At 51.2% G+C, this 24150-nt stretch overlaps 1 protein-coding gene across 1 annotated transcript; it reads right to left on the bottom strand.

The window, feature by feature from the left end:
• Positions 1–5921: 5921 nt before the first annotated feature.
• LOC101425957 (somatomedin-B and thrombospondin type-1 domain-containing protein-like) lies at positions 5922–23518 on the bottom strand. The gene is made up of 5 exons (XM_004475285.4): positions 23212–23518; positions 16660–16854; positions 13082–13160; positions 10554–10730; positions 5922–6379 (listed from the first exon to the last, which is right to left on the bottom strand). Exons 1-5 carry the CDS (start codon positions 23453–23455, stop codon positions 6262–6264), a joined length of 813 nt encoding a protein of 270 aa, XP_004475342.1. The 5' UTR covers positions 23456–23518; the 3' UTR covers positions 5922–6261.
• Between the last annotated feature and the right edge of the window lie 632 nt (positions 23519–24150).

Here is a 24150-nt window from a genome sequence, read left to right as displayed (position 1 = left end):
TCACCACCTTCAGCAGCTGTTCTCTGGGACTTGCTCCACACCCGTAAGTCTAAGGGTAAGTCTAAGCGTCTAAATGTCCATCCTGCTCCCCACCCAAGAGCCACAGGAGGCTCAGAAGAAGGACCCGGGTCCTCACCTCCCTCTGGTATGACCTTGAAGAAGTCACTGCCACTGTGACTCAAGTCTCTTGTCCCTACTTTACAAGGTGGTCATGAGGAGTTAATGAGTTCAGTCATTCATTCATGTGGCAAATAATTATTGAGCACCTACTATGTGCCAGGCAGTGGTCTGGGGTTGGGCATAGAGCAATGACCAAGATGATCAAGGAACTCTAGGAGACAGAAAACAAAATCTGGGAAGAAAAAAATAGACAGGGGTGCCTTTACTTAGGGTAATCAGAATTTGACATTTGCACTAGATTGGAATGAGAAATTAGCCATGAAAAGATACAGGGTAAGAGTATTTCGAGAAGCGAGAGGAGCATGTGCAAAGGCCTGAGGCAGGGGTCACTTTGGCCTCTTTCCTTAACGTGAGGCTTATAACTCCAGGAGGGCAGGCCCACGGCATGAACTCTGACCCTGCAGGTGGAGGGAGAGAAAGTGAACACTGACCAGTTGCCCAAGATTGCAAAAGAAAGTGACCTCACGGCCAGCTGCTGCAGGTCTGGCTTCCAGCTCCGGAAGGGGCAGCTTTCAGAACGGACACTTGGGCCTCTGCACCAGAGAGAAAAAAAAGGAATAATATTCCTGCAACATGTTCTAAATGCTTTACATATATTACCTAATCTAATCCTCACAACCCTAAGAGAGACGTTATCCTCTCCATTTTACAGATGGAAAACTGCGACTGAGAGTCACTTGCCCAAGGTCTAACAGCTGTTAAGAGGCAGGGCTGGAACTTGAACCCAGGTGGCCTGGCTGCAAAGCCCACGATCCCAACCATCATGTCGAGGCTCAGTAAATGAGCACAGGAATTCTGCTGAAAGCCACCAGGAGGGGTGGTGACGGTGGTAGCCCCGAGGGCAGGTGCCCTGGCTCCGGCCCATCATTGGCAGCATGTGGGAATGTGGATCCCCCAGGGCAAGATGTCCCAATTTTCTAAAATAAGCCAGATTTTTATGTGAACTGCCCAGATTTTGAAGTGTCGGCTCAACTGTTTATTTTAAACACTGGGCAGTCAAATAAAACAGGGCATCATTCTAGACCTCTATTCAGCACCAGCCACATAATTTGTGGGACCCAGGGCAAAAGGAAAATGTGGGACAACTTGTTCCAAAATAATTAAGAATGTCAAGGCAGCGACAGCAGAGCAGTAAATCCAGAGACCACACAGGTGCATGCCCATGGAGCCAGCCAGCCTCCAGGGCAGGCCTTCTGAAATACTAGTTGAGTCCAATGCAAAGGGGGGAAAAGGAAAGAAAATGAACATGCGTTAGGCACCTACTAGGTATCAGACATTTCATAATCTTTACGTAACTGCTAAAACTTAAAAGCACTCACTCTGAAGTGCCAGGCACTGTATGTACTGATTCATTTAAGCCTCACGCCAGCACTATAAGGTGATGCTGCTATCGTTCCCATTCTCCCAATGAGGAAGTGGACGCTTGGGGAGGTGAAGTCATTTGGTTAGTGCTCACACTTGGCAGAGTTGATCTGGAGCGGCCAGGGTGAGGGAGAGCAAAGAGGAGGGACAGGAAAATAGAGAGGGAGCCCGGCAAGAGGAAGAGAGTCCGCGCCAGGCCGGTTAGCAAACCTCAGGCCTCTGCCAGGACCGCATGGAATTTGGGGAGGCCGCCGCACCCCCAAGAAGGGCCCCGTGGCATTTGTGAATCACGGTGCCATCCGCCCCGGCTTGGCTCCTCTCCGGCGATCCAATTACTAAATGCAGCCGCATTCTTTAAAAATGCCTTTCCTCTTATGTAATGCCATAGTGACAAACGCCAAACAGATGGTGTGTGACAAGCTTTTTAAAAGTTGATTAGGAGCTCATCTTTCAGAATTAATGCATTTAACTGAGCTTTGGCTGGTCACAGATTCATACGGGACCAAGGGCTTGACAGATTGGCCGTGCTCATCTCCCTCCCTGCCCGGGATTGACCTGAAAGTTCAGGGATGTCAACAGCCTACGTCAGGTGCACTGGCAAGCAAATCCGAAGGCACCCGGTTTGGATGGAGGGGAGAAAAGCTCTGGGCCTCCCAAAAGCCCAAGAAGTTGGAACATCCTCCATCTATTTACCTAGACATTTTTTTCCGACTTTACCATTGTCGGCAAGAGAGCAGGCTGCCTCCCTCTTCCGCCTGGAGGGAAGTGGGATAGTTGCAAACTCTGGCAGAAGCTGCCAGTGAGCTAGTGCACCCCCCACCCTTCTTCCTCAGTGTTCGGGAATGAGATCATTTCATTCGGAGCCAATTATAGACCGAGAATGCTGGGGATGTGTGAAGAAACCTCCTCAGAGCCCTTCCCTCCCGCCACCGCAGGCTGCAAGCGAGATGAGCGGAAGGAGGCGGCTAGCGGGCCAGCCGCGACTTCAACCCCGGGCTCGCGCAGGCCACGCATTCCCAAGCCACTGCGTGGATCTGCGGACCTAGGATGCCGGAGCATGGCTAAGTCAAGTCTGTCGACCTCGGAAGTTCAGAACAGGATGAACCCTTAGAGATCACCGTTGTACAGTTGGGGAAACCGGGGCGCAGAGAGGGGAAAGATCGCACAGCGAGTTGGCGGTAGAGCCAGATAGCTCCTCCACCTCCCAAGAAGAGGACATCTGCTGTCCGGGGCCTGCCCACTCTCATTCCTGCTGCTTCTAATCCCAGCACCCTCAGTTTTCCTTGGGGAACCATCCCTTCCCCACACTTGGTCAGTGTGGTTCAAGAAGGACCGGCCCCACCCTCAGCTCCGGGGAGGGGCACCTGACCCGGGCCTGGCCAGTCAGAGCGATCCATCCCCCACCCTCCGTGGCGTCTGGTTGGGTCAGGGATGAACGTGTGAGATGAGTCAGGCCAATAAGCAGCAGCCCCAGGACTTCAGCTATGACCACTGCAGATGAGAAGCTCTCTTTCTCCTGGGGATGCTAAGCCAGGAGAAAGAAAACCCAGATCCCCTGGCAGTCATCTGTGCCCTCACTAGGTGCCTGCCTGAGAATGAAGCAAACACAGAAGGAAGCAAGATCGAGTGAAATCGATAGAACATCTTCAGTGTTTAAACCCCTGGATCCAGCTGTACCTGAAAGCAGACTTATCCTGTATATCTTAATTATATGAGCCAATAAATTCCATTTTTTGCTAAAGTTGGTTGAGTAGAGTTCTATCAGTGACCCCTCAAAGAACCGGGACTAATACAAAGACTCAAAGTCCGTAAGTGTGGGCTGAGGCTCAAGGTGTATCACGCTGCATGCTCTCCACCTCCATCCTCAACACGCGTCTCATCTTTTTCTAAGTATCCTCCCGCACATTCTCTGACTCCTCGCACAAGCTCCAGCAACTCACTCCCCTCTAGGACTGCCTAAGAGAAGTGCCCCAGTGCATGGCACCCCAGCAATGGCTCTGTCTTCTGGGCGCCCAAAACCAAGCTGGTCCCTACCACAGCTTCCACCTGCCTGTCCGTTCAAGAGCACAGGCTTTGGTGTTCAGTTCAAATCCGGGTCCACCATTTCCTAACCACGTAAGCTTGGGCAAGCCCCTCGACTCTTCCGAACCCGTTCCGTGTGTGACATGGGGAAAAGCTCATCTCCCTCACAGGGTTATTGAGGGGATGAGAACAGGCACCCTTATTTAGGGGCTGAAAAATGAGGGACTCCAAAAAGTATAGACCACAGAGCCAGGCGATTAAGACGCGCCGTTTGGGAAGACAGAGTCAACACGTGTAAAATGAATTTCCACACAAGACCAAAACGAACGTAGGGGAAGAGGCAGAGGACGCAGCCCCGGGGAGCCCCTCGCGGCCGGGAGTCGGGCAGCCTCCACGCTGGCCTCCTGGCCGGGCCCTGCCTGCCCCCCTCCGTTCCTGCAGCTCCTCGCCCCAGACAGGCACCCAGCAGGTGCTGCCTAAACTCTTGTCCGATGAGTCATTCACACTCTCAGAGAGCGGGAACGGGCCGCGACTCTCGGAGCACCCGGGGGCGTGATTTAGGAAGGAGGATCGAGTAGCAGCGGCGGGTGGGGCTAGCTCCCGCCTGCCCCCAGGGCAGCGCCCCCAACCCCTCCTCCGAGCTCCTGGGCCCAAAGGCAGAGCCGGCTGGGGGCACACTCAGAGCAAGCTGCAGGGTGGAGCCCAGGGCCCCCCGAGTTCTTCACTCACCCCCCGGGGAACTTCCTGGAGGGCTTTTACAAGAACCTCAGATGGGGCATGAAATAATTGACTCCAGTCTTGACACACGCTGCAACATGGATGAACTTTAAAAACATTATGCTAAGTGGAAACAAGTCGCAAAGGACCACATATTGTATGATTCCATTTATATGAAATGTCCAGACTAAGTAAATCCATAGAGACGAAGTAGATTTGCGGCTGCTTAGGACTGGGTCAGAAGAGCGGGGGTGGGGGAGAAGGCCCATGGGTACAGGCTTCTTTCAGAGGAGGGACAAAAATGTTCTAGAATGAGACTGTGGTGATGGTTGTACCATCCTGTGAATAGGCTAAAAAAATTGAATTGCACATTTTAAGTGGGCAAATGGTATGGTACATGAATTATATCTCAAAAGCTGTTAAAAAATAATAATTGACTCCCAAGGGGAGAAAATTAGGCCCCTTTCAAGTGTCTTGTAATTCTTCTAATTTGTCTAGGAGAATGTTTCCGTTAGATACTAGTATAGTCTTTTTTTCCCCATATTTGATAAGATTCTTCTATTTTAATGCAGAAACCCAGTCTCTACTTACATGCATCAGGTAAAGTTTATGTTAGAAACAATTACAATAAAAGCTAATATTCGTTTCATTCAGAGCTCTTGAGAATTTTTTTGACTATTACAAAAGCTTAACAAAAAACTTAATGTGAAGAATATGCATGACCCAATTATTATATCACATTAACAGGCCCTTTGGGGAGGAGACATGTGGAAGCAATGGATTTCTCTGCTGAACACAGGCATTATTTATACTCGTTCCAAGGCTTCTAGCATGATGCTACTATTTCCTCGTATTACCACCTTTCCAGTATTGTTCTGTTGCCCACTAGGTGCCGTCTCCACACACTCATCTATCACAAGATTCATAAAGGGATCAAATCCTCGCAATATTCCTTGGTCATGTCTGCCACCATTTAATTTCAATGATAACTTCTTGTCCATAAATTTTTTCAACTCAGGCAGATGAGCTTTGCTCATTGATGTCTACTCAGCAGGCTCAACGTTGTCTTGCTAGTATGGTCATAATATCTCTCTACCACTTGGTAATTTCTTGTTTTAAAAAGAAGATAACCGGTTTGTCAGCTCCTTGGGCAGGCAAAGATACAAAGTCAGATTTGTTTGGTTTCCAATGTATTTATTTTGCCGGTTGCCTTCTAATTATGGCAACTGATGATTCATTTATTAATTCATTTATTTACTCAACAAATTGAGCATTATTGCGGGCCAGGCACTGTTCTTGGCACTGAGACACTGTAGGGAATAAGATCAAAACTCTCCCTTAAGGAGCTGATACTCTAGTGTAGGGAACTTAAGCAGTAGGTGTAGCAGGCGTATGGAAATCCCAGCTCTGCCACTCACTGGCTGTGTGCCCTTGGGCAAGTGATTTAGCCTCTCTGTGCCTCAATCTCTTCACCTGTAAAATGGGGATAATAATTGCCATCTAAGACAAGATCCAATGAATCAATATGTATAAAGGGCCAGGGCAGTGCATGCTGTAGGTACTTAATGTTTGCTACTAGTTTTTCATTTATAATTGTGATAAAACATTTCCTCTTTAAAAAGATGTGTGTAAGAATCAAGTTTCCTTTTAAAATGAATTTATTTAAGATAAAAAGGGGATGGAGAGTCCATTCAAAAATGAAGTGTACAGGTAAGGAGAGCAGGGCAAAAGCCACAAGAGAGTGCCTAGGAGATAAGATCTGAGAAAGCCTGAACTAGAAGAAGGTAGTCAGGGCTGTGACTCAGCCGGCGCTGAGTGGAAACACAGAGCTATTTTCAGTGTCTTCACATAAGGACAAGGCTTGTTCCTTCAACCTCAAAACTGCAGCCTCGTCCCGCAGAATCCCGAGCCCTCGAGGTTTCCCTGCCATCCAGGTGACTTCAGAGAGAAGGGGCCTGGGCAGGTAGGGGGCCGTGGCTGCTAGATGAAGATGAGGCTGTGGACCGCAGGGCAGGAACAGTCCCGGCGCTGCCCGAGCCTCTGCCAGGTCCCTCGGCACTGGGGGTGGCCAGCGGCTTGCCACAGCAACAGCTGGTTCCTGCAAGAGACAGAGCTGGCTCAGGCCACCGGCTGACTTTCCTGAGCTCTGGGCACTCTCCTTCACAGGCCCCTTCATCCATGCAAAAGACACTTAAATCATGATTTACAACTAGCCTGCTTCCATATTAGTCATAATTAGCATATCGGCTTTGTTCTTCAGACTTCAAAAGAAATTGAAATTAAGACATTTCTGGGGCCCCTCAAAGTATGTGGACTCTAGGCCCCAGTGCCTGATGGAGAGGTGGGCCTGGGCTGGCTGCAGGGCCGCCCACCCTCCAAGGCCACGTGGGGCAACCCAGACTCAGCTCTCAGGATCCCAGGGGAAGGGGCAGGACAATGACGTCACACTGTCGCATCCTCACAGGGCAAACCTAGACAAGTCGCTGGACCTCCCCGCGCCCCTTTTTCCTCCTCTGTTGAGAGGCAACGTGGTGGCGTAGTTAAAAACCCAGTTTCAGGGGCACAGCAGGGTTTGTGACCCAGCTCCTTGGAGCCTCCATCTCACCATCCAGAAAACTGAGATTTCAATACTCACCACCTCTGTGGTTTGGCGAAGGTTATATGAGATGCTGTGTGCAGAGAAAATAAAAACAATAATAATAGCTACCCACTTCAGCAATGAAAATGAACAATCTACTGATACAAGGAAACTACGTGGATGAATGTGTAAACCTAATAACACGCAAAACAAGCCAGATTCCAAAGGGCACATCCTGCCTGATTCCATTTATGCAAAGTTCTAAAAAAAAAAAGAGCAAAATTAAACTCTGATGTTTCGTGGTGCACACAGAGGTGAGCTATATAAAGCTATAAAGAAAGCCACAAAGTGGGTTACCATGAGCCAGGACAGTGGTTTCCTTTACAGGAAGGGCGGGCTGTGTTTAGGAGGGACTTGGGGGCTGGGAGGCGGACCAGGTTCTGTTTCTCACCCCCAGACAGGACTACCCAGGTGTGTCTCCTTTCCAAACACGTGTTACCTGTTCATATATGCTGTAGTCGGTTTTCTCTATGTAAAATTCAACTCTTTTAAAAATGTAATAACGAGCACTAATTGAGTGCCAGGCATCATTCTAAGTGCAGCACCTGGCACATAATATGCACTTCACAAATGATGGCTACTAAAATTACTATTATCATTGCCATCGTCATTATATAAAATGGAGTCAGTGTCCTTGGCCTTAAAAGGACCTGTGAGGGGAAGCAGATGTGGCTCAAGTGACAGGGCTTCCACCTACCATATGGGAGGATCTGGGTTCGATCCCTGGTGCCTCCTGGTGGAAAAGAAGAAGAGAAAGTGTGCCTGTGCAGTGAGCCAGTGCCCACGCAGCAAGTCAGTGCCCGTGCGGCGAGCTCAGTGCCCACACGGTGAGCCAGGCCCATGCGGTAAGCTGAGCGCTCATGTGGTGAGCCAGTGCCTGCGCAAGTGAGTCATGCAGCAAGGTGGTGATGCAACAACAACCAAAAAGAGAGACAAAGGGGAAAGTCAAGGTGAAGCACAGCAGAGACCAGGAACTGAGGTGGTGCAGATAACAGGGAACCTCTCTCCACATCAGAGGTCTGCAGGATCGAATCCCGGTAAATCCTAGAGGAGAAAAATTAGAAGAGAAGACCAAAAGAGAAACAGATACAGAAGATCACACAGCAAATGGACACAGACAGCAAAAACAGCGGGGGGGTGGGGAGATAAATAAATAAATCTTTAAAAAAAAAAAAAGGGGGCTTGTGAGGCCTGAATGAGAACACACATGTAAAGGACCCGCTGAGCACCCAGTACACAGTAGGCATGTGGCTAAGTGCCACATGTTCCTTCTGCTCATTCCAACTCAGGGATACCGCTCAGGCTAACTTGACCTTCCTAAAATCCCCAACTGACTGCCTAATCCCTCTGCAGGCCCGTGCCCTTTGTATGCCTGCCCTTGCCAGCTGCCCATGGAAAGAATCCGGCTGACAGCTCGTCTCCCTCCTCACTTTGATCTTCCTGCCCTGCCCAGTCCTGCCTGGTGAGCTCATGCCCAAATCAGAGCTTTCATCACCTGTCCTGTGAGCCCCCGGTGGGGCGGGTGAGATGCCCCTCTCTGGCACAGCCCTGGCTCTGCCTTCTACTCTTTCCCATTCCTGGTAGCGGCAACTCTCATCTCAGCCTCACCAAAGTGCCATGTTACTCCTCCCAGGCTATTTGCAACTCCAAAAGCTTGGGGTTATCAGAGTTTTAGGGCTAGAAAAGCTCATTCAAAGATGGGTGAATAAACTAAATCTCTAAGAGTGAGCATCTAGCCCAAAGAATGAATCTCTAGTGGTAGAATCTCAGGTCTAAGATAGGTAAGTGGGAGAAAGGGTGGTGAGGAGTGGGCACAGAGGACATCCTTACAGTACGATAACATGATGTACCATTTATTTATTGGGCATCTGCTATGTGCCAAGTTCATCACAGCCATTATGTCTCATTTTCACAAAGTAGACATATATATGTGTATGTATACATCTGCACACACATAGGTTTAAATACCCACTTCATAGGTTAGACATAACAAGAAACCTTCAACTGACTGAGCAGCTACAAGAGGCCAGGTGCTGTGCAAAGGGCTCGAAATCCTTCCTACAACCGTATACAGTGGGGATTATCAGGATCACATGGAGGGCTTATCCAGAGTCCCACAGCTAGTAAGGGCCAGAGGCGAGATTTGAACGCAGATCTGCGTGTGCCAATGCCTCTTGTCCAGACACATCTGTCCCTAGCACCCCACCTGGCACCAGCATTCTCTGCTCTGAGTTTACAGTGAATGGGGGCTGCTTAATTTTAAAAGGAAAGAAGTTAACACCCTTGGAAATGGGAGAAGAACAGTATCCAACAGTAATCTCCTGCACTGGAAAAGCACTTTCAGCGGGAGACAGTCTAGCATAGACTTAAGAGCTTGACGCTAGGGACAGAGCAGCTTAGGATCAAATCCCATTTCTGCCACTTGCTAGGTAAGTGGCCTAGCCTTTTTGGGCCTCAATCCCCTCATCTGAAAAAGGGGATCCTGAGAGCATCCTCTTTAGATTCTTGGAATGATTCAGTGGCATACTGGCTGTTGGCGTGACCTTCCCTTCTCCCGCGCTCCCCCTCGCTCACTCTGCTCCAGCCACCATGGCCTCCTCGTTGTTCTTCAAGTGCAGCAAGCACGCTCCGCCTCAGGGCCTTCGCACCCGCTGTGCCCTCAGCCTGGAAGGTCCCTCCCCCAGGCATCCGCATGGCTCCCACCCTCATTTCCTTCAGGTTTCTGCCCCAGTGTCACCCTCCTTGGGGTCACCTAGCTTGACCACACTTTAAAAAATACCACCACCCAGAACTTCTCCCTTACTCTGCTTTCTTCCTACACTTACCTCCTACCTGACAAATTATAGATTGAGTTGTCTAATATCTGTCTCCTAACAGCAGAAAGTTGCCTCCATAAGAAAAGTGACCATGTCTGCTGGGTTCACTGCCGTATCTCCAATGCCCAAAATGTGTCCTGGCACATGCACCATAATAAGCATTCAACAAATATTTTACTGAATTAATTAATTAATTAATAGACATAAAGAGCTTAGAATAATATCTGGCATGTAGTAAGCACTCAGTAAATGTTGGCTCTCATAACTAGTAGGTGAAGTGCTTCCAGAGACACTCTACCCTTGTGGGAGACAATTCAGGGGGCCAATGGGAGCCAAATCTTGTTCAGAGCCTACTGTGTGACACTGACTAAGTCACAATGCCTCTCTGAGCCTCTGTTTCCCCATCTATGGTATGAGGGTGACCAAACTTGTTTTTAAGGGAATCATCAGGATGCAACAATAATGCCAGGTCCCTTTTCTTAAGCTTTGTGGATGACGGGGGCTGTGCTAAGCCCTCGACTCGTGTCATCTTGTTTATCCCTTACCTCTGCCCCACGGGGAAGTCTTCTCATTATCTGCATTTTCAGGTGGGGAAATTGGGGTTTAGAGAAGTTATGAGACTTGTCCAAGGCCACAGGGTGCGGGTGGCAAAAGTCCAGCTCCTACCCAGGCAGATCTCTTTGGACCCTGGGCCCAGGATCCTGCTGGTCCCTGCCGTGGCCAAGAAGCAGCGTCTTGCTCCTGTGACACCATCGCAGACAGCAGAGAAGCCCCCTGGCTCTCCAGTCACCTTGCCCCTGCCAAGGTCCCCTGCTCACCCTTGGGCCTCGCCACCGTCCCCGTAGCAGCGCTGGCTCCTGACGTCCTGGGCAGGCCACTCACACCTCACGCAGACTGTGTGGCCCTGGGTCAGATACCTTGTCCACTGGGCATGGAGTGCCCTCACCTGCCCGCAGCTCCTCGGAATGGGCCCCAGCCGGAACTGGACACAGTACCTGCAGCCGCACAGGGAAACACCTCCTCAAGCACCTGTGAGCATTTATGGAGCACCTACTGTGTACCAGGCCCTAGGCAGAGTCAGAAGGACACAGTTTCTCGCTAATTAAGACCCAATTTACATGAACAGGTTGCATACAATGAGACCCAGCTGCTGCTTTTGAAAGCTAACCTTAATAAGGGCTTACTATTCGCCAGATGGTTCTAAGAACCTTATCTAGCAGACTATATATTTTATTTCTTATCTGTCTCTCCCATGAGAATGGCAGCTTCACAAAGACAGGAATTTTTGCTTGTGTTGTTCACTGTTATGTCCAACTCCTAGAAGAGCACCTGGCTCAATGAATATCTGCTGAATGAGTCATTTCATCCCTTGGAATAAGGAAACCCTGCCCCCGCTTCACAAATTAGGAAATTGAGGATCAGAGAGATAATTTGCCCCAGGTTACACAGGTGATGAGTGGTGGTAACCAAATTAGAACCCCCTAACCTGGAAGAGCCTTACTGCATTTTACAGAGGAGCTTATTTCATAGAAAAGATTTACCGTGAAAATTATTTAAAAAGAAAGTCCCCCATTCTGGAGTCTCTAAAATTAGACCCAATTTCCCAAATTTTTACTTCTACCCAACTTTTTCCACGAGTAGCAGTAAATGGCGCCCCCTGCTGGAAGGGAGGCAGCTGGTCAAGGACTCTGGGGTGACTCTGTGTGGGGCTGTTGCCCCCTGGTGGCTGCAGCTTCTCAGAGTCCAAGGGGTTTTCTTCTGCCAGGGACAGACCAGAGCCCCTTCCTCTCTGAGCTGCCACCATAATTCTTCAGGAACCTATCCCCTTCCAGAGACCGGGGATAACTGGAAATTTTGTCTTCCCAACATACTTTCTCTCCCCTTCAGGGCTTTTTTGGGGGAACTCCACCCCTCACCCTAAGTGGTTTTGGAGGGGCCACAAAACGGAATGCCCAGTGGCAGCTCCCACACCTGCCACAACAGCAGGCAGTTCCCCATCCTTCTGGCCACGGGGATTGGTCCAAGGTGGGCCTGGGGTCCAAGCCGGACTGATCAGGATTTCCTCTGGGACACCCGCACTGCAGTGGCTAGGCTGGGCGGATGTGGGGCTGCCGGCTGCCACCTCACCCACACACAGAGAGAGCCCCCTTGAGAAAGAGGCCAATTCACAGACAGTGAAAGAGAGGGGGCGAGTGCAAGTCTCAGTACTATCACTTGGGCTGCTGGATCCAGCCATGCTTGAAGTAATACTAGTTCAAAACTCCCTTCTCAGTTATGTAGACCAATAATTCTCCCTCACATTTGAGCCAGTTGGAGTTAAGTTTCTGTCACTTGCAATTAAAAGAATCCTAGTACAGCTCTCCTCTCCATCTCCACGGCCACTGCTATTGTCCAGATTTTATTCTTTCACCGGATCTGTCCTGAGTACCTACCAGGTGCCAGGTTCTGACCTCATCACCGTGATCCTGCACCTGCTGGTCTGTCCCCAGTCCCTGCTACCTGCACCAGGTAACACACTACCAGACTGGTCCAAACCACCTTCACCTCTCGCTGGACCCGAGTAGACGCCTCTTCGCTGGTCTCCCTGCTTTCCCCTGGCCTCTCTGCAATCTGTTCTCCAAAGAGCATTCAGAGGGATTCTGTGAAAACCTAAGTCAGATTATGTCACTCCTCTGCTGAAACTGTCCATGACCACCTTGCCACAGAGAAAGTGCTGGAGTCCTTACCGCAGCCACAGGCCCTCCCCTTGTTATCGCTGCCTACTCTCTCCCTCTGCCTGCCCTCCAGACACGCTGGTTCTTCTTGCTGATCCTTGAACACACCAGGCATGCCCTGCCTCAGGCCTCTGCACTCACCCTTCCCTCTTCCAGACCTGCCCTCCGCCTAAATACCCTCCTCCAGATCTCAGTTCAAATGTCACCTTCTCAGTGAGGACCTCCCCAGCCCCACTATCCCTTCCCTGCTTTATTTTTCTCCATAGCACTTAGCATCATCTGACTCATTATTTATTTTATTGTCTGTCTCTTCCCACTAGAATATTCCTCCATGAGGTCAGGTATTTTTGTCTTTTTTTTTTTTTTTCGTCCCTTGCTGTAGCCACTAATGCCAAGCACAATATCACATAGTAGGCACTCAGTATACATTGAATGAATGAATGAAGTTGAATGGAGACTAATTTTACAGACTTCAAAATCCATGTTGATGAGCTCACAAATGTAGCATGGTAAGAAATGGGGAGCAATTAAAGTCATCAAATTAAGAGAGAGATGTGATGAAGGAAATTTAGTCCAAGGGAAAAATGTTTATAGATTCTAATTTGGCTTTGGATTCATTTGCTTCAACTTACCCCACTGCCTTCTGCTCCTTGGGAACACCTTGTTTTTTCCATTCTTCCCTGTAGCTGCTTGGGGTTATCAGAGCTGGAACTATGAACAAGAAGAAAACAGAATTAGGTAGCACAGCACCCCAGGCTATGGCACCACAGGGAAGCTGGAGCTGGGTGCCCCTGGCACCCAAGTCATTTATATGACATCCCCAAGGAGACTGCAGGATCTTTTAATTGAGTAGCTGGTTCCCACTCGTGCCCTTTGCACAGTGCTGGAAGGAGGATCATATCTGTCTCTGAGACTCTAGGGCCTAGCGGAGGGACTGATTCATCACAGGTGTCAAGAAAGGGGGAGAGGGAGGAGTTTTGAGTGAATCAATTATTTTGGTGCATGAATGGATGACTGGGGGAAAAGGGTAGATAAAAGAATTAATAACTATATGAATAGATGAATTGATGGCTGAAATGATGGAAGAAAGAAAGGATGGCTGATAGGCAGATAGACAGTAAGAGGAGAGGATGTTAGAAAGGAAGGACAGAGAGATGGGTAGAATGGGTGGATGGATGGAAGAAATGATGAATGGAAAGAAAGATAAATGGAGAGATGACAGATGGATGGATAGATGGATGGATAGATGAATGGATAGAGGAAATGACGAATGGATGGTAGATGGATGGGCACATGGATGGACGGGTGGATGGATGGATAAGTAAATTAGTAAAATTATTTTGTTGGGCCAACTTCCAAGTCTCTTCCTTCCTAGAACAAGTAGATAGAGGAGAACTGATAGTTCGCAGGAGGTTGGTGATTCTTAGGGGGGGGGAAGCCATTCGCCGAGGATTGGAGCTGGATGAGACCAATGTGTAACTAACCTAGAAGAGGGCTAGAGCAGGACATCCCAGGCCACTGGACCTTGGTCTCTGCCATAACGTACAGTACACACAACCTCCCTTCCCTCTTCTCTTTCAACAACCACAGTGCTTCTTTTGATGCAGCCAAAAGCAGTGATGAAAGTCCCAGATAAACCCGGGTTCTAGGCCCAGCTCCCCCTCTTACAGCTGAGTAACCTTGGTCAAGTTACAGCACCTCTCTGAGCTACCATTTCCTCATCAGCAAAATGGGGATAATACTAGCACATACATCGGAGTTACTGCCAGAATTAAATAAGATGACATATGATAAGCATGGGCACATAGTAAGCACTCACCAATCAGCACCTAAATCACTTCCCTTGCTCACTGTTTCAGCTCCTAGGAACATAAATCCCTATGATTTATCCCTTGAATCTGCTTTCAAAACCATATCATCTTGGGAAGAGGATGTGGCTCAAGTGATTGGGCTCCCGTCTACCATATGGGAGGCCCCGGGTTCAATTTCCAGGGCCTCCTGGTGAAGGCAAGCTGGCCGGCATTGCCGTGGAGAGCTGAGAGCAGACAGCGAGCACAAACAATGCGGGGGGGGGGGGGGGGGGATGTAAATAAATAAATCTTTAAAAAAAAACATAACATCTGCATATTTTAGTCTTGCCCCTTCACCATCTTATGAAAATAGCTGCATAATAGTAACTCACATTTGTCAATCAACTTATAAAGGAAAGAAAGCCTGGCTGAGTGTGTGCCAAATGTGGGGTCCTTCACCAGCAGCACCCCATTTCACATCCATTACTCACTGACCCCATGAGGTCCTTCTCACTACTCACTCGAAGAAGGGGAGGCTCGGCGAGGCTCTGTGACTAGCGAGTAGCAGAACCAGGGCTAGCGCCAATCACGTCTTTTCATCCGCGCGGTTCGCTGGTTTACTCCCACCCCAGGACAGGGCCCAGCAGGCACGAGGGGCCGGGGCTGCCGAGGGGAGGAAGTGAACGCTGCGCAATGCAGCAGACCCGGTGGGCGCTCCATAAATATTCACCAAGGAAGAAATGCATGCAGGCCACTCACATTTAGTCCTAAGCCAGATGCTGGGAATAAAGTGGTCCCTGTCCCCTAAGGGCTCCCACTCATTAAGCAAGGCAACAGTTCATTTAAACACGAGGTGACGAGAAGTGAGAGGTTACAGAGACACAGAGGAGAGGCCCCAGCCCTGCCTGGGTACCGGAACCCACTCTACACCACTCTTGTTCTGAACGGGGGATACAGCAATGAACGACACAGCAAAACGAAATGGCTAGCACTGGGTGATCTAAAGGGGAGCCCCGGTTCTGCTACTCACTAGCCACATACCTTGGGCAGGTTTCACAGCCTCCCTGAGCCCCAGTTTCCCCTTCTGGAAAATGAGAAGAGGAATCCTGACCTCACAGAGTCAAGTAATGTGGCAATGTTCTTGGTACATAGCAGAGAGAGTCATGAAAATCTTCCCTGGGAAAACTGACGTCTGTGCAGGAAATGACGAGCCAGCTAAGAACAGGTGGGGGCGTCGGGGTAGCAAGAACGGCCCCACCTTTCAGCACCCCCACTTCCACCTCCCTGGTCCCGCTACCACCTCTCTCACCTGGAACCCTCCAGGCATCTCTTCCCTGGTCTCCCTGCTCCCCGACCCCGCTCAGTCTGCCGTGCTGCAGTGCCAGAATGAGCAGGAGAGGAGAGGCGAGTCACAGAAGGTGAGAGCCAGAGCCAGCCAAGCTTAGAGGCAGGAGGAGAAGTGTGGCTCTACCCTGAGGGCACTGGGTAGCCACTGACAAACTTAAAGCTGGAGGGTAACACCGGAGTAAGATTTGTGTTTTAAAATGACATTACCCGGGAGAGACAGGAAGGGGGAGCTAGCCCTGCCGCTGGGGGCGCTACCCCTCAGGGCAATCATGGTCAATTTTTCAGCTGCAAAAAGTCTATCACCTATTCTTTGTCGGAATATAAAGACCCTTTTTCAGGGTGTGCAGGGTGGCGGGCACCTGTTTTTTCACCTGCGTGCCTTGCAAGCACGTGCCCTATTTCTCCTTTGGAGAACACGCCTCTCCTGCTCTCCATCATGGGGTCTGTGCAGGGTGGACCCTGCCCCTCCTGGACAACAAGGAACACATGCCCCAGGCTTGGCCAATCAGAGTGTTCCGTCGCTCTGGACCTGCTGATTGGCTCAGCGGTGGACACATGACCCAGGCCCATGAGATGTCATCCTGGGACTTTGGAACTATGGGGAAAGAGGCCGCCTTCTCCTCCAACTGTTAGACTGACTGGACGGAAGCCCGGAGCTGTAAAGACCATCACGGGGTGAGAGCCTGCTGTGCGTGAAGCCAACGCAGAGGAAAACAGAGCTGAGAGCTGGCCCGAGTCCTAGCACCATTGCTCGAGCCCCTGGATCCATGCGTGCCTGAAAGTAACCCTGGAATTTGAGTTATAGGAGCCGCAAATGTCTGCTCAGGTTGGTTTAAGTTGGGTTTCCTATCACCTGCATTCAAAAAAAGTCCTGATTGATTCACACAGGGAAGTGAGCAGAAAGAAGACACTGAGAGGCCCAGAGGTAGTCAGAGCTTCTTACCTCATTCCCAAGACCAGGGCGGGGATGAGAGCAAAGGAAGGCCAAGTTCAGCCCTGACGTCAGACCCCACCCAGGGACTCCTGGAGGCTCTTCCCACTGAGAGCCGCCCCCCGGGCCCGCCCCAACTCACGCATGGACTGTTGGCACTCCACGCCCTGGTGGCTCCTGTACTCCACGCAGCCAGCCCGCTCTTCCAGCGGGGGGCACGGAGCACCCCCGTTCCTTGGCTCCCGCAGAACATGCCTCCGACGGACGCGGTAGGAGACCTGGCAGGGCTTGGCACAGCGACTCCAGGCACTCCACTCTGCCACGATGCAGGAGACCGCTGGAAGAGAAGGCGGCGTCTCCAAGGGCAACTTCCAGAGAGTTCAGGTGGCCAGTGGCCAGGTCTCTACCTTCCCCACAAGCTGAAGTCCCGAAAACACCACCAAGAGCTAGAACTCTTGCAAACCTGAGTCCATGCTTTCCTTCAAGTTTCTCTCCAACAATTGTTTATGTCTACCCAAACTTAGAATTCCATGTTTAATTTATCCACTATCTTATTGATGACCATTTAGGTTGTTTCCATCATTCATTCCATCGTTCAATAGACATTTCCGAAGCATGTTGAGCAACTGCTTTCACCGCTCTGTGCCTCAGTTTCCTCCTTTGTCACATGATAATAAGAACAGTATCCAACTCATAGGAAGGCCTTGAAGTTTCAACCAGATATGCCATATAAAGCATTTGTTCCTGGCACATAGCAGGTACTCAGCAAACACTAGCTCTTCCTCTAGCTGCCTATTCACCAGATACTACAGCAGTGAGAATGAATGAACTACAGCTGCAGTGCCAACAACAAGCTGCTTGCAAAAAAGATACACACATTCAGCAGGAGCTACTTGTACAGTTTTAAAACTAGTAAAAACAGTACTATATAGTGTTTAGGAATTCATACAGGTATAGCATATAAACATATAATGAAATGCCAAGTTCTGGAGAGTAGTTGCCTCTGGAGAGGGGAACACAGAAGCTCCAGGAACGTTTGTCAAGGTTTGTTTCTCAGGTGGTCATGAGGGTTTGTTATTGTATATTATTCTCTCTACCTTAGGGAATGGATAAAGTAGTTCTTCATAATAAAAAGTGCTGGGGTTCCCTGTCCTTGAGATGCTCCATGTCCTCCCACAGCTGGGGGCCCCAGGAGGAGCCTTGGGGACCCTCCACTTCTTCATCCAAGTCCATAAGTAGTTCAGATCAAAACTGGACCAAACCAGACAGGGAGAGACAGTCTGGCAGAAACATGAAGTCTGAGGACTCCCCGACAAGAGAACATCCACAGAAGTGCCAGCGAGCCTTGACAGTGGCGCACACTGCTCGTGCAGTCACAAGGTGGCTGCTGCTGCCAAAATCAATTCACTCAGGCCACAGATATTTACCACACTGCCCTGGCTGGAGACTCGGCGACGAAGAGGAAAGACTAGATCTGTCCTCACGGAAAGCACCCATCGGGTATAAGACTTGCCTGCGACCAGAACTGTGAGAGTGTAAAAAGATAAATGTGCATCCTTGAACCAAAGGAAGGAGACGACTGTGTTGTAAGAAACAGAAAGCGCTGCTTCCAGCATTTCAAGAAGTCACATACTCCTTGCATCAATCCCAGAACTTTACAGAAATTCTCGGAGCACACAGTCCCTCAGCCTGCCCATCTTAGTAGGGCTGAAACGTCATTGGAAGGAAGGGAGGGAGGGAAGATGAAAGAAAAGAGGGAGAGGAGAAAGGAACAGAGAAAAGGAGGGAGGAAATAAAGTCTGACCATCTGAAAATCACCGAGAGACTGAAATCATTAACCTACTAATGACATCGATTGCGCCAGGTGCTGGACCAAGCGAGTCACATCCAGGACTTCGTTTAACCATCAAGACAGTCTTGTCAGGGGGTGCCCTCCCAGATCCGTTCTCGGCCCTTCTTTGCCCTGCCCTGTGCTCTGGGAAGCCTGGGCATCACTTGCCCCTCGCTGCTAGTTGAGCTCAGCCAACGGGGGCACCGGCAGGGATCGGAGAGTGAGGCCAGGGTGTGTACTGCCCCAGCTCCCTCTCTGCACTCCTGACCACACCTCTGGTAGGGTGAGCCCTGGGCCAGGGGTCCTGCGCTCACCAGGCTGCAATAACCCATTCCCTCCTGTAACCCTGTCCCCCAGCTCTGTGAGGCAAGTCCTCACTAAATTATCTTCCACTGAACCCTCCTGCGGGTGCCACTGTCACCTGCCAGGACCCTAACTCCTAATGTGTGTTTACACTGCTGTCAAACCATCTCACAGATGAGCAACTGGGGCGAAGAGGCAGCATTCCTAAATTGAGGTGAGGCTTTGGGCTCGGGCAAACTGGATTTGGACCCCACCTCATATATCATGAAGGCTTGATACGACAGGGGTCTTTATGCATTCATTCAACAACCATTCAGGGCCTCCAGTGTGCCAGGCACTAGGCTGGGTGCCAGGAACACAGGTGAGCAAAGGAAAAGGGAAGAAAGCCCCTGCCCTGGAGAAGCTGACAATCGGTGGGGAAAATAGACAATAAAAAAATAAAATATTGGGAAGCCGACTTGGCCCAATGGATAGGGCACCTGCCTACCACATGGGAGGTCTGCGGTTCAAACCCCAGGCCTCCTTGACCCATGTGGAGCTGGCCCATGCGCAGTGCTGATGCACGCAAGGAGTGCCGTGCCACGCAGGGGTGTCCCCCGCGTAGGGAGCCCCACATGCAAGGAGTTCACCCTGTAAGGAGAGCCGCCCAGCGGGAAAGAAAGTGCAGCCTGCCCAAGAATGGCGCAGCACACACGGCGAGCTGACACAAGATGATGCAACAAAAAAAGAAACACAGATTCCCGGTGCCGCTGATAAGGATAGAAGCGGTCACAGAAGAACACACAGCGAATGGACACAGAGAGCAGACAACTGGGCAGGGGAGGGGAGAGAAATAAATAAATCTTTTTTAAAAAAATAAATTAAATATTTAATGTAATTTCAACTAGTGACATGTGCTCTGCAATAAAACAAAGCAGAATAAGAGTAGCAAGGATAGGGGTGATAAGAAACTATTTTAATTGTAGGGGCTGGAGAAGGCCTCTGTGACAAAGGACATTCGAGCAGAGACCTGCAGGAGGTGAGGGAGAGAGCTGTGAGGGTATCTGGGGGGATATACAGTGTGTGGAAAGGCCGTGAGGCAGGGTCAAGGTTGGACGATGGAGGAAAGCAAGGAAGCCAGTGCGGCTGAGCAGAGGCAGCAGGAGGGAAAGGAGAGGAGGTGACATCAGAGAGGGAGGGGGAGCTCTAACATGTAGGGCTGGGATGGCCTTTGTAAGAAATGTGGACTTACTCTAAGCACCATGAAAGGCCATTGCCGGGGTCTGAGCAGAGCACTGACATGATGGCATCTGAGGTTTCAGAGGGATGTCTCCGGCTATTGTGTGGGGATGAGGGTAGAAGGAGGGACATTAGCAAGGCAGCAACTGCTGGTATCCAGGTGAGAAAAGATTATCTACAGCAGAAAGAGCTGCCAAAAGAAATGCATTTCATGCCCCTGGAAGTGTTCACAGAGTGGCTGGGCCACCTGGCAGGGCGACTGCAGACCAGACCCAGGTCCTGGCTGGGTGGCCGGACCAGGGGCCATCACCAAAGTCCCATTGTGACCCTTGCCTGCCTGCCAGGCAGGTGAGAAACTTTTGCAGAAAGTTAGGCCGACGCCATCCTGCACTTGTTCTATCTATGTCTCTGGCATCCGTAAAGCCACCAAGCAACACATGCACACGATACCCCCAGGGAACTGTCATCACCCCTCTTGAAGGCCCAGGTTTGCAAATTCCACACGTTCGCTTCCAGTAAAATGTCAGCCCCACAAGAGGCAGAGTCCTCGCTTCTTGTTCCAAGCACAGTTGCCTGGCACATAGGAATAGAGACTCAGTAAATAAAGTACTGAAGGGATACTGAATGAGCGCGTCTTGAGCTGGGCAGTGATGATAAAGGAAAACAAGACCACGGGCTGGCATTGCAAAGGAGCACCACCAGATGGCAGTATTTCTCAAAACAACAGCGCTCCCACCTTTTTCTGCATAAAGGAGAAAGAATTACCTCTAAGCAGGTGGAGGGTTAAGGCTGCTCATCCAGCCCTGGGGACCCAGATAACATCGTGCCTGCTGAGCCGGCTGGAGTCAGACCGAATTTCTCACAGTCCCCTTGAAATCCCTCTGCTCCCACTCCTGCAACAGGCCCAGGCTCGTCAGGAAATGCCTTTATGGACTATCCAACCCCCACCTACCTCTCTGAACCTCACTGCCCAGTTCCCTGACCATTCATCCTCCCACCGTCTAACAAAAGGCTTTTTCTAGAATGTAGTTCTGGCCTGTGACCTGAAATCCATTAGTAGTTCCTATATCCTACTGCCGTGGTTCACAAAAGGTCTTTTTTGATAGTAGATCATAGATAAAGACTCCCAAACCTAGTGGCAAAAATCTACATTTCCCTGCAACATATCCACAGCCGCTTCCTGCCTCTTCCTAGTTCATGTCTCAGCACCCTTTTATTTCCATTTCCCCGAAATGCACAGCCTCCCATAGTTCAATTCAGAGCAAGTTGCTTAACCTGACTGTGCCTCAGTTCCTCATTTGGAAAATGGACATGAGAACACTGTCTATTCCACAGTGTTGTTAAATGAGACAATTGATTTTAAATGCTTAGAATAGTAGCTACCTGACAATAGGTACTCAGTAACCGTTAGGTATTACTTTTTTTAAAAAGTCATCCGCAACACGGCCCTCCCTCGAGCACAATCAAGCAATTTTACTGAAGTCAGTCAACTTTACCTTCTAAGTTGTTCCTGAAAACAGGTACCTCTCTCCAGCTTTCCCTACTAACTGTCCCCACATCCACTCCCACCCTGCTCCCCTGGGAGGTGCTGAAGTGACCTTGTCCCTGGTCCACTCAGCCAGCTCCACCCAGCCCTGACCAGGGGGCAGATCCCAGGCCTGCTGCCCCCCACACGCGCTAAACAAAGGGAAGGCAAAGCTTTGAGGCTCTGGGCCCACCAGCCCCAGCATTTTCTACAATGGAACGCTGGGGAGGTGATAACTCCGCGGAGTCCTGAAGTCCTGGGTCAGGCCGTGGGAACGTATCACTTATCCCTCGTGGGGCACCCCCCCACACTCCTTTGCTGTGGCTGGGGAGTCCCCCCTGGGCAGAGGCAAACCAGTCTGCTGAGTGCCCTCTCTGCAGCAAAAGCAGACACTAAAGGCTTCCCAAGACCGTCCTCCAAGTTTAATTGCGGGGGATGGGGGAGGGTCTCATTTGCTATGACTTGGGGAGACACAACACCCCAAACGACATTTTCCTCTCACTGCTGCCAGAATTTCCACATTAGCCGCTCAAACTTGTGGGAAGCAGCAAGGCTCCAGAAGTCCAGGCCCCCGCCTGCTGGACCCCCTTGGCTGGCCGAGGCCCTGTCTTCTTGGAACCGTGTTTTCACGTTTGCTAAGCAGCGACATTACTACACACCTGAACGCAGAGTGCTGTGTGAAGGTAATGGGGTTGGGTGAGACACCCAGCCCAGCTCCTGGACAGAGTAGCTGATGGATAAATGTTAGTGCCTTCAATTTCAAGTTTTTTAATATTGCCCTCTCTCTTTTAAATGCAAATTCCTGAATGAACCTCCAGTGGCACATCGGAGGCAAAAGGTCCAATTAATCACCTCCTCTTCGACTGAGAAAAGTTGGATCATAGCCACTGTACCAGAAGACATCGTGTAGATGCTCGTCTCCCTGTGGGTGAATAATTTACTCTTGGGGTTTAAAATCACGGAGTCCTCCTCACTAGTGACTCAATGAAAGCAGCCCCTCTTCCACGGCCTGGTGGAGAGGTGCTCCCGCGGGGCGACACCTGTGCGGGGAACGCCACAGCCCGCGCGGACACCACGCGCGAAGGACGCGGGTGCGACGCGGGAACCACGCGGGGTGTTACCCGCACCAGCCTCGGGGCCCTCGGCGTGCCGGCTGCCCCCAACTCCTCAGCTCCTCCCCATCGCCCACCCCCGCTGGCCCTCAGCTCCCAACACCCCTCCAAGCGCCCTCCAGCCTCCAGCCCTGCCCTGCAGCTGCCCTCCGACGCCCTCGCAGCCCTCCCTGCCTCGCCTGCGTGCGCTCCCTCCTCCCGCGCAGCCTCCTCTCCCTCAGCCCTTCACCCTCTACGCGCTGCCCTGCCCGCCTCGTACCCTCCCCTGTCCCCACTCGCCCGTTTCCGTTCCGTCCCCGGTGCCCCGCATCAGTGCCCGGCTGGGGCGCCTCTCCACCCACCACCCCACCCCTGTCCCGCACGCAGTCCCCGCTCCCTCCTCCCAAACACCCCCACTCCCCACACGCCCCCCTCCATTCCGCCCCCCAAGGCCCGCGCGCCCCAGTCCCTGCCCCGCGCATCCTCCACAGCCAACGCCCCCTCCCCTTAGTGTCCTGTGCGGCCACGTCCCCGCGTCGCCTTGCATGCCCCGCGTAACCTGCGCAGCGCGGCACTCCCCACCCTCCCCTTTCTTCCCCCCCCCCCCCCAGCCCCCGTTCTCGTGTGCTCCCTCCAGGCCCGGGGCGTCCTCTGCGCGCCTCGCTCTGACCACGGCACCCCCTAACCCCGGCTCCCCTCCGCCCACGCCCGACGCCCCGGGCGCACCTGGGCACACCCGCGCGTAGTCGGCGCAGCAGTCCCGCGCCGCGCCGCACGCCTGGTCGCAGAAGCAGCGCAGGGGCCCGCGGGCGGCGCAGGTCGGGTCCCGACGGGGACAGCAGCGGCCCAGGGCGGCGCAGCCCTGGCCCAGCCGGAGCTCGCTCAGCGGCCCCCGCGCCCAGGCCCCCGCGGCCACCGCGGCCAGAGCGAGCGCTAGGGGCAGAGTCAGCGCCACGCGGGACCGGACCATGGCTGGGCTCAGGCTGGGGACCCGGACGCCGACGGACACCGACCCTCCGACCCTCCACGGCCCGCCCAGCTCTGGGGCGGAGGCTCGCGGGCCCGACCTCTCCCGGGATCCACCTTTTACCTGCCTTCGCGCTGATCACCACCTCCTTTCGTCCCACCCAAACTTTGCACAGCTTCGTGTTGGCGGTGAAATACCAAGAAGACGATTGTAATAACCGCAACAAATTTGCAGGGTTACCCATTGCCCACAGGTGCCAGGGAGGGAGAGGGGATAAAGAGCTCATCAAAGCAATAGACTGTAATAGATAATATAATAGCATATTGTTATAACAATCACAACAGTAATAGCCCCTATTTATTGTTATGTTTATAATGGCGAATAAAATTAAGAATAGCTGCCAGAGTTATTAAACTAGACATAATAACCAGAACAATTGCCACGAAAAGAGCCTGGGAGCCCGGCTGTGTGCTGATCCCCTGTATATGTTGCTCAAAGGTGAGCCCCTTGGAGACACCTTCATTTTTGCCATATCTCTACCACCTTCACTATTATTTCTGGAATATTTCTCTTTAAATGGACTTACTTTTTTTAATTTAAAAAAAGTTTTTAATTTTTTCACTGCCATAAGTGGAAGATCAGTGATGTTTTTCATAAACAGAAGGGGAAGAGTGGAAAGGTGGAAAGACAGAGGAGGT

The sequence above is a fragment of the Dasypus novemcinctus genome, chromosome 24, assembly GCF_030445035.2.
Source record: "Dasypus novemcinctus isolate mDasNov1 chromosome 24, mDasNov1.1.hap2, whole genome shotgun sequence".
NCBI lineage: Eukaryota > Metazoa > Chordata > Mammalia > Cingulata > Dasypodidae > Dasypus > Dasypus novemcinctus.
This window is presented reverse-complemented; position numbering and strand designations above follow the sequence as displayed.